This window comes from Eumetopias jubatus, unplaced genomic scaffold (assembly GCF_037043125.1).
Source record: "Eumetopias jubatus isolate StellerSeaLion01/CBP00866 unplaced genomic scaffold, mEumJub1_p1.0 scaffold_3, whole genome shotgun sequence".
NCBI lineage: Eukaryota > Metazoa > Chordata > Mammalia > Carnivora > Otariidae > Eumetopias > Eumetopias jubatus.
The window spans coordinates 51,525,861-51,539,224 of record NW_028274809.1 but is presented as its reverse complement, the minus strand read 5'-3'; the positions used below and the strand labels follow the sequence as shown (position 1 = coordinate 51,539,224).

Here is a 13,364-nt window from a genome sequence, read left to right as displayed (position 1 = left end):
TGCCAAGTGCATGCTCTAAATTACTACACTAAGCGAAATTTTGGATTGATCACTCACTAGAAATGCTGTCTTGTTTTCCTTTTGTATAATTTGAAGAAATGTTCAGAAAAATTACTACATTAATGATACTGATTCAGGATTCATGCTGGGACTTTTGTAAACTGTTACGCAAAATGTAATTTATAAGTTTCCCTTCAACACTACAAGGATGAGCACATCACAAGATGTCTTGCTTGTCAGCACTATTCTCCAGCTGAAAGTGCTTCCACATCCACATCCACATCTTCATTTGCTTTTTCCCCTAGTGGGTATAGAAAACTACTTGAATAATGCATATTACTTTCCATATTCTTCCAACAGAACATTGCATACTGAAATCATTAAGATGGATTCCTGGTATGGACTCAGAATTTAAACAAAAGAAAGAAAACCTCATTTGTAAATACCTGGAATAATATTCAGTACCTAAATGTATTCTATAAATTCAAAAACATATCAAAAACCTAGTATTCTTCAAACAAAGCCTTTCAAATAAGAAAGCACAGCACTCAAATTCTTTCTCCCATTAAACAGCTTCATTTTCAGGCTTCCTTCACAAAAGGAGCTGAATGAAGGAAGGCCATTTTAGCTCTGCTGTTGCATCCCCTTAGATTTTAACAGATGTGGAGATCAGGTCACTCTCTCCCTCTACCTTCACCACTAGCCAATATGACCATCCTCCTCCATCATTCTGGAGATAACCCCTTTTATGCTTTTTCCCCCCCCAAGTCCTTTACTGTGTGTATATCCCCACTACTGACAATAAACCGCAATGTTGGATATCATTAAGTTTCACTAATGTTTTCTAGTCACTTCTGTATTCTTCCAAATCAGACGATATAACTGGCTCTACCAGGACATGAAATAGAGGTCATTACAGCAGCAGTGACTTTCAAGCTGTTTGCTAAATTTAGCTGTCCAATACTTTCCACTCTAATGAAAACTGTGAACTACGATTATAGAATGCTGGAACAGAACATGATCTTAAAGGTCACCGAGTCCAATCCCATAGTGTTTCTGATGAAGGTATGGGGGCCTAGATACAGTTTGAGATTTTCCTGAGGACACAGAGCTTGTTAATGGTAGAGATGCAGCTTGAACTAAAATCTGCTCAGTCCGGGGCAGCGGTGTCCTTATTACACCACGGATGCTCTGCTTCCCATGGTCCGTCTTACCTAACTAGATCTTGCAGCAGAAATATAGTTGATATTATTGGTTGTGGCTTACCTTCTGCGGCCATTCATCAATTTGGTGGCTGGTGTGAAATGGCAAAGGTGTCTGACTTACAAGTTGCTACAAGAGAAATGAAATTATTTCATACCCAAACCCTGCCCCCAACTCTAAAAACTTCCTGCTTTATGTTCATCAATAATGAATGGCCCATCCCTGCAATACTCAGAGGGAGCTTACATTGCACTTTTGAGCAGCCGGTTAGTAATGTACAGTGGATAGAGCCTTTCTTTCAAATCCCAGGGCAGCGGGTCCTTCAAGGCAAGCATTGCATTTTCAATTAGCTGCTGAGTGAATGCCTGGCATGTGTATTAGTGAAGAAGCACACAATTAGCTTATTGTTCCTTTCTGTATTGTGCTGAGACGTTCTAAGAGATTGGTGGAGGAACAGACAAGCCAGGCATCACTGTGGAGTTGAAGAAGGGATTCACTCAGACCTCGGCATCTTCACTTGCTCGCTCTGGAATTACAGCTATTTATTACGAAGTGCCCTGTGTGGCTGGGTGGAGTGTGCCTGAGGAAACACATCCCAGACACCACCTGGGGTTAGTCTTTCTGAGACCTTCCAGTCTCTGACTAATTCTCATCATTATCATGGAGCCCAACAGTCCCAAAAAGATACAATTTGCTGTGCCTTTATTCCAGAGTCAGATTGCACCTGAAGCAGCAGAGCAGGTAGGTGGAATTGGGTGGGGATCAGTTCCTGTATATAAAGTAATATGGACATACATTCTTATTAACTGAAAGCTTCTCTACCTCTTGAATTTGCCTAACTTTGTGACTTTCCAGGATGTGTGAATAAAAAATAAGTTGGTTTCCATATGGCACTTGTATCTGAGTTGCACTGGGTGATCTATTGACTAAAATGTAGCATTTCATGTGACAAAAAAATTGCACCTGTTAGAGAAAAAAAATGGTTATATTAGTGATTCAGATTTGGATCCAAAAATCTGTTTGCTTTTGCTTACTAAATTAACAAGTTCAACATTTAGAGAAACCTTAAACAATTCTCAGAATTAGCAACCTTTTATTTCATTATTTATAAAATAAAAAAGATTCATTTAACAATGAAAGCATTAAACTCTGAAATAATTTCAGATTATAGGGTTAATATTTTTTTAATGTTTTTCATCATATATTCTAAGCAGTAGTTATAAGTATGTATAATATATGACAGGATTTGTAGGTGGTATGTATAATTTAAAAGACATTTTATTCAAAAAAAATAAAAGACATTTTATTCAGATATTAAAATAGTATTAAACATTTCCTGGATTCCTTTTCTATGTCTAATATATCTATATATCTACATTTCTGTCTCTCTCTTTCATGTAAAATTGGTTTACATCTGTATCACCTTTCATATTCAGATTTATTTAGACTCCTGATGCAATGGAATCCCTTAAAAGACCATTTGTGGTAAAATTACAACAGTGGGGAGGCAAAAGCAGAAAAAATTTATGGGGTCATCAATCTAATTCATTAATTTCTTACAACCTCAATTATCATTGAATCCTTTTCCAAATATTTTACACAAAGTCTTTAAAAATAATTACTGAATCTGAGACTCATAAAACTTTCTAGGATGTTTTGATAATCTGAAATAGATCCTCCCAGACTCAGGCCAGATAAATATAGCCTTGAACTTCATATATCTATATTGGATGGAACATTGGTTCTGTCCTGGACAAAATGTCATTGGTAAATTTTATCTTCTATCCTACAGACATATATTTTAAGAATTTACCTATATATTTAAGAAATCAAGAACACTTTAGAAAGTCTAAACATAATATGCTCCTGTAACTCTTAAAATAAGAAAAAAAAACCCCACATCAGACCTATTTTAAGTGAATTACTCTCCTAAAATCCATACTCATTCTTTATTTGTCCTAAATATGTTACTAGAAAATAAGAAAACCTTGAAACATTAATTGAAATTAATAATTCTTGTTGTTAAATTTAACCTGCTAGAAATTTTAAGTTTTCTGAGCTTCTCTTAACCTGCTTAGAAATAAGGATAATGGATCTTGAAAGCATCATCATGATGGGGCTCCAAGAGAGCCATTAAAACTAGCAAGGCATCCTTGTACCTATGCTGCATATTATTTCAGCAGCATCATTTGATTACACACAACTATTTCTTTTCTGTGGAAAGGTAGCTTTTTTTGGTCAAAGAAGGTGATACTAATATCTGGAAGTTCTACTCTCTGGCTTTCCATAATTCAAAATAGTGAGCACCTACTGTGTGCCCTCCAGAAATTTGCTTTTTTATGTCGGGAAAAGATGAGAATGGAACAGTTCTGCAAGCTGTAGAGTAACCCGGGACAGCGTCTGACTCTCACTGACCTTAGCTGGGCCTTTGTTGTTCACAGATCAGAAAAAGAAGACCTACACCAGCATCGCTTGTGATTCTCAACGAACATAATCCCCCAGGTAAAGAGGCATGATGTCTGCACTGATGGAACAGAACAGAATTGTTTGAAGAACATCAGAGAGTATGTCATTGCCAAAAGGTTTCAATTTAGGATTTCAGTCAGTCCTAATCTAACAAGCTAGTCTATAAAAATGAATCATAAACAAAATCAGAAATATAGAAACTGTGTCAGTCAACAGTCTGCTTTTCCTCTAGAATGACACATCGGTGATGATACGCTACAAAATGGTTTCTTGTTTGTATAGAGTCCGGTTCAGTGCTTATTAATGAGCATGGTGGAAAGTTGTTGAATTAGGTTCCAAACCTCAAATTACAGTCTAAGAGATGCTTATATCTCTATAGAGTAGGGTTTTTTTATTTATGAAAGCTTGTCATGGGGTGGGCAATGAGCTAGCACTGGCCACAGCTTTGCTGCTGATGTCATGTCTGAATAATGCAATTGACAAGTAACCAGATCAATTTTCAGCACTGCCCATTTAGGAGTCATTCTGAAAGGTTGCATCCATTTGTTGAGGTTTTACTTTCCATTTCCTGTAAAAAGTAAAGCTGCCTTATTCCTGATAAATGACTGTGATCTGCAATACACAAACATTATTTACTTATTGAATGGAGGCGATTTTTATCTCACATTTAAGTGCTGTTTCTAGAAATACAAAAAAGACAGCAAAGGTCACGGCATTAATTTGCACACAGGCAGGACTTGGTGTTGGGTTTTTTACAGGTCTAAACAATATGAGTGGACAAAAGGAGTTTGAATAACAGAAACATAATAAGTCTAAGTACAGGCTGTAGTGAATAATCTGTTTTAAGAATACCAAGGCAAAATAGTTTTTGATTTTTTTTTCAAATTCCTTTCTAATTAGAGAAGTATACATAAGAAAGTAAAATTCTAATAGAATATTCATCATTGAGTCTAAATCCAGGAAGGTGTTCAGCTGATGGGAAACCAAAGCAAATTTATTCCTGATGAAAATAGGGTTTGTTTCTATTTCTATTTCTTTAAAGTGCTATAGCATTTGAAAATCATTTTCAAATGTATTATCTCAATAAATTTTAACTTATTTTGGTTTAATAAGAAGTGCAAATGGTATGCACTTACAATTTACAAATAAACATAAAACTAAAATCTTCTGGGGCGCCTGGGTGGCTCAGTTGGTTAAGCATCTGACTCATGATTTTGGCTCAGGTCATGGTCTCAGGGTCGTGAGATGGAGCCGTGTGGCGGGCTCCATGCTAGGTGTGGAGCCTGCTTAAAATTCTCTCTCTCCTTCTCCCTCTGCCCCTCTCTCTCAAATAAATAAATAAATAAATAACATAGAAAAATAAAATCTTCTCAGATTGGAAGTCATTTTACAGCACTTTTCCATCACTGTCTTTGCTCACAGCAGCAACTTTTCTACAATGTCCTAGAATTTACCTCCCCCTAAGCCAACCTTATAAAGTATTGCCCAACTTGATTTCTAAGTGTCCTACTACAGGTATTATTACTGTTTGAACATAGTGGAGCTATGTAAATGACCTTTGTGGCTCTCATTCAAGCCCCCAAAATAGTAACTAATGTTTTTTGAAAACCAAATATGTGCCATTTATAGATGAGGGAAATAAGTATCAGAGTGGTGAAGTAATTTTTGTGGAAGTTACTCCACTATAAGTGACAGATTATACAGACAAACTCAGATAAGTCTGATTCTAAAGCCCATGCATTTTCTACTGCACGATGCTGGCCCTCCAAATTTCAGTTTGCATTACATAGTGAATTCTCTGTAAATGGGATTAGACTTTCAGGCCCTATTGACAAGCAAATCCGAACCTTAAATAAATCTTTTGCCTAGACCACTAAAATTAGTAGATTAGGAATTATACTTAAGTATCCCTGTGAATCAAATTTAGATTTTCTCTAGAAATCTTTTTCTTACCAGACTTCCTAATCACTAGAGATGGCATTGTTCTATTTCCCTTATTGACTCCATACTTCTGTTTTTAATCACCACTGGAGAGAATTTAGATGCAAATAGCATCTCACAGAGAACTGTGTCATTTTAGTAATGGCATCTCCCTGCATCTTCATCCTCTTTTTGGAAACTAGAATAGTTTAAAAGGGACTGATTAGCCCTTGCCTGTACATAGTAATGTGTATGACAACCAGAGATTTCTGGACTAACGGTGGGTTCCTGCAGCAAAAAAAATCAAACACTACATAGCTTCCCCAATAAAAATGATCTATAACCATGATTACTGGAGAAAAAAATGTAAGAACCAAACAAACAAACCAAACAAACAGCAACAAAAGAACAAACACCACATTGAACCAAACGAAACCTAGATACTAATCTTCACTATCAATGTGGTCTTGGTTGGGTAAGGGACAACATCTCCAAGCTTTATTTTCTCATCTATAATGTAGAGATAATGTCCATCCTTTCTACTTCACAAGGTTGTTGCAATGATTGAAAGAATTAATGTGAACACCCTTAAAAATTGTAAAGTGCAGCATATGTTGGATGTCATTAGCTGATGTGTTCTGGAATACAACCTTTGCATGTGATATTTAAAAGTTAACATAAGAACAGAATTTTCATAATCTCATCCGTACTTAATATTTCTGACTGACCCAAAAATTCTTTGTTCCAAATATTACCTGAACATTCTCTACAAAACAAAATAACAGCAACAACAAAAACTTCAAGTGTTAAATGACCTTATTTAAGCAATTGTTTCTTCGAGCCCTAAAAAACAATATATTCTTTAACAAATAACAATTGTGTACAGCTCTAAATTCTGGTAAACTAAACAAATCTCTTCAATTTTACTGAAATTTCCCAGAAATAACTGAGTGTTCTTGGAATCACCTGTCATTAATGCTACTTAAAATTCAAATCCCTGATAATCTTTATTTCCAATTATTGTAGCAAAGAAAACTAAATTTTCCATTATAGAGACATAATTAACAAACCCTCCCAATTCATTTAATGAGACAGGTATCTTATAATCACTGTTAAATGAATTAAACATAGCTTCCCTTTTTTTTAACCTTTCCTGGAGTTTGCAGAAATAGTCGGTTATAGAAGTATTTGAAGACTGATTTGCTTTTAGATTCAGAAAAACATTCATTGCTTATATTTGATAGAGGGGAAACAGAATAGAAAGATATGTTAACATGTTGCTAGTTGATCTATGCTGGTCTAAACACATAGATGAGGTAGGTATTTGATTGGTAGGATTTCAGGGCAGCAAAATGTGCCCTCAGTCCTTTTTGATCCAATGGCCCAGAATTCTCAGCAGCAGAAGCACTATGGAAACAGATACACAACCTGTTTAGGATATATCACCCTTGGGCATAGGTTAACAACCATAACTTAACTCAAAACAATGGGAAGCAGAACTAAAAATTTTGAATAGAAGTCATCATGCCCGAAAAAATTTAATAGCAATGGATGTGTCTTTATGGTGGAGAGAGCAGAAACTATGTGTTTACTTGGAGGAATGACTCTAAAAAGCCAGATGGCAGTAAAAAGAGGCTTGAAGCCTGACATGTAAAGTTAGAAAAGGACCAAAGACAAATTTCAACTTCTTCTTTTCTTTTTTTTTTTAAGACTTTATTTATTTGACACACAGAGAGAGAGAGGCACAAGCAGGGGAAGCAGCAGCGGGAGAGGGAGAAGCAGGCTTCCCGCGGAGCAGGGAGCCCAATGCGGGCCTCGATCCCAGGGTCCTGGGACCATGACTTGAGCCAAAGGCAGACGCTTAACGACTGAGCCACCCAGGTGCCCCTAATTTCAACTTTTTCAAATATTTTCTGGGGCTACTGGTCTAAGTGACTTTATAGCAAACTGCTTATTTTTCTGCATTTTCAATTCATCTTCTGATGAAGGGCCTATTTATGATGAGCTCTCTGAGGCTATACCGAAGAGCTGCATCATCTATTCTTATACTCTATGCTTTTACTCTTGTATAATCTGGAGTTAACTGCTTTGGTTTCAGTATTTTTATTTAGAGAAACACATACAAATCCTCTCTATTTAGAAATAAATGGCAATGACAACTTTGCAATTTACTGCATCAAATTTCTAGATTTACTTAAACATTATTTGTCTTTAAGTAGACTTATGAGAAGACTGTATATTTGGCTACCAGTATTAGAAATCTAGAGTTGGAAAGAACTTCAGAAAATACCTAATCTAACCACACATCTTTGTGAAAGATACAAAAATCAACCCAAGTCCCTGAGACTTGCTCTACTTCATATATCTCAAAGAAGAATCCATAATTACCCCTACTTTTCAATTCTAGATCCAATAATTTTAGATGTTAGAAAATAGTTTTATCAAACTTGGGTGATATCCCCACTTTATTCTAAAATAACTCCTTGTTTACTCTCTTCAATAAAAGTTTATTTACTCATCTCTTTAAATACAAAAAATAATTCTTTATTATTTTCTTTTCTAAATTGAATACTTCTAGTCCCTATAAGGACCTTAATGAACTCTATCCAAATTTTCCTTTTCTCTTGGCCTTTGGAACCCAGAGCTGGATATGATCTTTCAGTAAAAGCTATCCTAGGCCTTCTGAATATTAAAGTTTGTGGCATTCGTTGTCTTCCACTTACTTTAAGCAGAGACAATATGGTTACAATTAAATTTAATGGGCCTGATGCCTATCATGCATGAGTGAACTGTAAGAGGCCTGGAGCTTAGTGAAGGTTTGGGTAAGTACCCAGGAGTTTGGGCGCCATTTAAAAGTTTATTGTACATCTAAAAAGTGGGACCAGAAATACAAAGTAAAATAGTTTTCTGGGGCCGTTTATTGAACTTCCTATCAGAGCAGAATTTGGGGGAGATCGACTTTCTCTTTGACACTTTTGGCTTTAAACATTCTTAGAAATGAGGAATAAAAACAAAGCATTTTCTCAAATAGGTGAGGATCCTAAAAATTAATATGAGACACAGGAATTAAATATCACACTTATCGCTGTTCAACCTTGAGATAGTAAGACAGATAGTAAGTCTAGTCAGTAGAGAGAATTGGGTCTCCCAATTGATTGGGCTGTTTGACTCCACAGACTGAAAAAGAAGCCACAGTCCATTCTGGATGTAGCATATGACTTTCTAAATGAGGCTTTTTAGGACTGCATTTTAGGACTCTGACACTAAGTTAACTAATGAGATTTTGAAAGCTCTGGATTGATAATCCTGAGACATTGGATGATAGCTAGAGAATATTGCTGGACTGAGATTGAGTTGTTCAAAATAGAGGGGCTCCAGGAATTTCTGATGATGAGGAGGTTTTGCAGGGTCAACAAAGTTAAAGTGGAGATTTATTTCTAGTGTTAGGACATTCATATGCACATAATCTCTTATCATGGAGATCTTCTGTTTTACCACATGAATGATTTGTAGTCAAAAGGCAATGGGCACCTTGAGTGCAAGCTCCAAGAATCACACTGAGGATTTTCCTGGAACTTAAGGATAGGTAGGAAATCATCAACCCCACACCTGAGGTGCCTGTCACCTCCAAGGACCTCCAATCAAATGTACTCAAATAAAAGCTGTAAGGGACTCACGGTCCATACAGTTTTGGTTCATTCTCAGTTTTCTTATCTTCTGTGGGACTGTTGTAATTCATTCTGATCCACAATCCTTGTTGATTATTCAGCATTTATTTTGCCTTTTCACTATTAATGGCAATATAAAACAAAAAAAGTCCAATATTTGAAGATTACTTAGGAGTTAACTGGTATTAATTTCTAAAGAATTTTTAGAAAAGCCATTTTTTTTCTCCTCAGCATTTATTACTATGAGTTATTGAATGCCAAACCATGCTGAATAATTTAAAGACAAGTGACGCACGTGGCTTTCAGAGATTCATGTACTGCACAATTGATTGACTTATTTTCCCATAAATACTCAATCTGGGCAGCCAAGTAGCCCATTCAATCAGAATAACTGTGAGCCAAAGATGAGGTTCCAATTCTTAGTAATGCCAAGATTTGCTATACTGTAAGTATTCAAAGGAACTAGCATAATCTTCAAATTAAATGAACGAAAAAATGAAAGGGCAAATCATAAAACTGTGAAATAGTTTTATTTCTTTATTTCAGCAAAATTACTACTTTTGCTCATTTTGAATAATAATATATACTGATTACTTTTTTTTTTTAAGATTTTATTTTATTATTTATTTGAGAGAGAGAGAATGAGAGATAGAGAGCACAAGAGGGAAGAGGGTCAGAGGGAGAAGCAGACTCCCCGCAGAGCAGGGAGCCTGATGTGGGACTCGATCCCGGGACTCCAGGATCATGACCTGAGCTGAAGGCAGTTGCTTAACCAACTGAGCCACCCAGGCGCCCTATACTGATTACTTTTTATGTTGATTTTAATTAGAAATACCTTAGTGAAATATGACAGAATGACAGTAGGGGTCAATTCACTTCATTTTTTTGTTCTCTGTTTGCCTACTTGTGGGGGAATACTGCAGATGAAAATAGCTCAAAGGTACTTTTGCGTGAGGTGGAGAGGCAGTATTGGTAGTAGGTAGAGCACTGGCTTTGGAGTAATACGTGTGTTTGAATTTCAGCTTTGCCAGTACTGAGTGTGTAGTTAACCTCTATGGGCTCAGTTTCCTCCTTTCGTAAGGGGGATATTGAGGTGTGAGAAAATGCTTAGCACAGTGCCTGCAACCCAGTAGATACTGAAGACATGAGACCCCCTGCATCATTATACCCATGCTGAGAAACGCTGTGTTCTCCTAAAACTTATATTTCTTATCAGAAGATGACCCAGCTCCTTTCCAATTCTGGCTACGGTGTCAGATAGTGTCAGTGTCCTCAAGAGATGGGGGTTCTTGATAAGAGAGAAGATGTATCCTATCTCCTAATTCATCAGGATAAGAATACAGTGACGGAAGTGTTATGTATCTTATACTGTGATATTTGTAAGCGTGTCTTACTTACAAATAAAATTTCCATGAAATATGATTCCCTTAGAATTTTCTTTAAAAAAAGCAAGCTACTGGGGCGCCTGAGTGGTTCAGTCAGTTAACCAGCCAACTCTTGATTTCAGCTCAGGTCATGATCTCAGGGTCATGAGATTGAGACCTGGGTTGGGCTCAGTATGGAGTCGGCTTGTCCCTTTCCCTCTGCTCCTCCCTGCTGCTTACTCTCTCTCTCAAATAAATAAATAAAATCTTTATTTTTATTTATTTTTAAAAATATTTTTATTTATTTGAGAGAGAGAGAGAGTGAGACAGGAGAAGCAGAGGGACCTGCAGAGGAAAAGGGAGAAGGAGAAGCAGATTCCCCATAGAGCAGGGAGCCCGATGCGGGACTCGATCCCAGGACCCTGGGATCAGGACCCAAGCTGAAGGCAGATGCTTAACTGACCGAGCCACCCAGGTGCCCCAGTAAATAAAATCTTAAAAAAAAAAGAAAAGCAAGCTACTGATGTCTATAAAGATACAAAAGGCAATAGAGATCTTTGTAACAGATTTGTATTTGACCAAAAATGAAATCCATATTCTAATAGTATGTGATTATTAATTATAAAAATCTTTTAGAAATATCTATCAAACATTTATTTGATTGCTCACATTTATTTCCACTCCATTTGTTTTCACTTCCTTCCATACACTATCCCTGTGCCATATTTTGGCTAAGCTTTCTTTTTCTGGTTCCTTCTTTTAGTTCTTTTGCCAGATCTTAAAGCTTAGTCTAGACAGGCTCATTTGTGTAAATCAGTCTCCATCTTTTCCACCAATCTCTCTTATTTAAATTGCAGCATGAAACTCACTTAAATCTCAAAAATTTTCTCTCACTAGTATCATCATTGTCTGGCATTTTTGTTCTAATACTGTCTTCTCACTTCCAACTCTTAAAGCTATTTATTGGTTTATATATTCAATACAATTCAAAAATATTTTTTGAGTCCTTATTCTAAATCCTCTAGGAACATGTGATTTAGATAGTAGAGAATAATATGTCTACATGAACCAGGATACAACTGTAAATGACAGAGATCCCAACTGCTCAGACCATGGTAAGATCAATTCTGGCCAAGACATAAAGGAACTTATTTCACATGTTCATTAATCTATAAAGCATCTGTATGACTTATTTTGATCTTAGGGCTTTAAGTTTTAAGGATTGGGTCAGAACTAAAATTTTACTATTTATTCCAAACTAGTATAATAGATACAGCTACTCAAACTAGTAGACTGAGCATCAAGTTGAGTAGATACTAGATGCCCATGAGCTATTACATTTAAATGGATAAAAAAAAAAAAAGATCCTCAAACCAATGGTAATCCATCAAACTTTTTGGGTACTTACTCTGATTAGGAAACAGTGTTAGCTGCTCTAGGAGATAAAACAGATAAGTCACTATCTCTGCCCTCATGGAGAAACCTACCTGAGACATTTATAATTTGATACATGTATATTGAGAGTAGAATAAACAGCATGTGGCAAAAATATAAAATATATTTCAATTCAGTATAGAAATGTCTACGTTTTGGGGAATTCAATTATAGTATTATAAAGTACAGTACAAAGACTAGGTGCTTGATAAATGGCAACTATTATTTTGGGGTGGCAGGCACATGGCACTTAGGAGTAGAGATGCTGGAATCACTCAGGTCTGGATATAGATTTCAGATGGCTGCTTACTGCCTATAAAGTTTATGCCAGGAAAGTGGCTTATCCTCCCAGACCCATTAAGTGAGAAAGCTGGATTCAAGTGGCTCTGAAATGCAGGTTTCTTTTTTTAACATTACTATATTTCACTAAATTTAAAATATATTCATTAGAAGCTATTCTGAGTCCTTTGAATAAGAAGATGTGCATTTTTGTGTCTTCAGAATAATATACAAGTACCACACCATCGTCGATTGTTACGGAGAGTTTAAGGGCACATTCAGTTTCAAATTTAAGATTGAAAAAGTTATGAACAGCTCTTTCTAATTGTTTCTAGTTCATAGCCATATTTAAGACAAACAGTAAATTAGTGGTACTTGACGACCTCTAATAAAAAATCTAGCCAAGCTGTGTAATGAATCGAGAGGAGTTATTTCCATGTTTCTTTATTTTAGAATAGCTCCAGAACAAGCTTCAAGCTTTGGGACGTCTTTTCCCCCTTTCTCCCACCATTTTCTACCCTTGAGTTTGACCAAGTAGTGATGTGACATGGTTCCAGCAATTCCAGACACAATTTGGTAGCAGAATTTACCAGGGGATTAAACTGAAATGCCCCAAGGGCTCAGTCAGGAGACATAGATGAGTACCTAGAGGCTCTGTGTGGGACATTGTGATGGAGGATGCAAGCTCCATTCAAATCTTTCAGATGAAACAAACAGACAAAACCACTAAGAAAGAAAGAAAGAAAAAACCCTGTGAGGAATGGGTGCACTCAAGTGGTAAGTTTCCATGCTACCTAAAGTTGCACCTTTCAAAGTTGTTATATGTTACTAAATTCTACCTTCTATACTGCAAGTACTTTACTAGATGTTAACACATTGTCCCTGACACTAGAAAAGCAGTATACCTGGAGATCAGAAGGAACCTGTGAAAGCCTGAGGTAGAGAGAGGAAGGTCCTGAAGCAAATGTCCCAGCTGCAAAGTAGGTGAAACCTGGGAATTCATCTCCCATTCCCCGTCTGTTTGCTGTCA

The 13,364-nt window shown here is 36.4% G+C and overlaps 1 protein-coding gene across 2 annotated transcripts in view; it reads left to right on the top strand.

Annotated features, from left to right (window-relative positions):
• The first annotated feature begins 1,704 nt into the window (after positions 1-1,704).
• PPP1R1C (protein phosphatase 1 regulatory inhibitor subunit 1C) overlaps positions 1,705-13,364 on the top strand; it is a 119,784-nt gene continuing 108,124 nt past the window's right edge. The window contains exons 1-2 of one of the 2 annotated variants that reach the window (XM_028125532.2): positions 1,705-1,944; positions 3,645-3,705. In XM_028125532.2, coding sequence (XP_027981333.2) covers positions 1,864-1,944; positions 3,645-3,705 — 142 coding nt within the window. In that variant the 5' untranslated portion in view covers positions 1,705-1,863. Of the gene's footprint in view, positions 1,945-3,623; positions 3,706-13,364 lie in introns of both variants that reach the window. The other variant, XM_088022095.1, reaches the window with a different exon arrangement.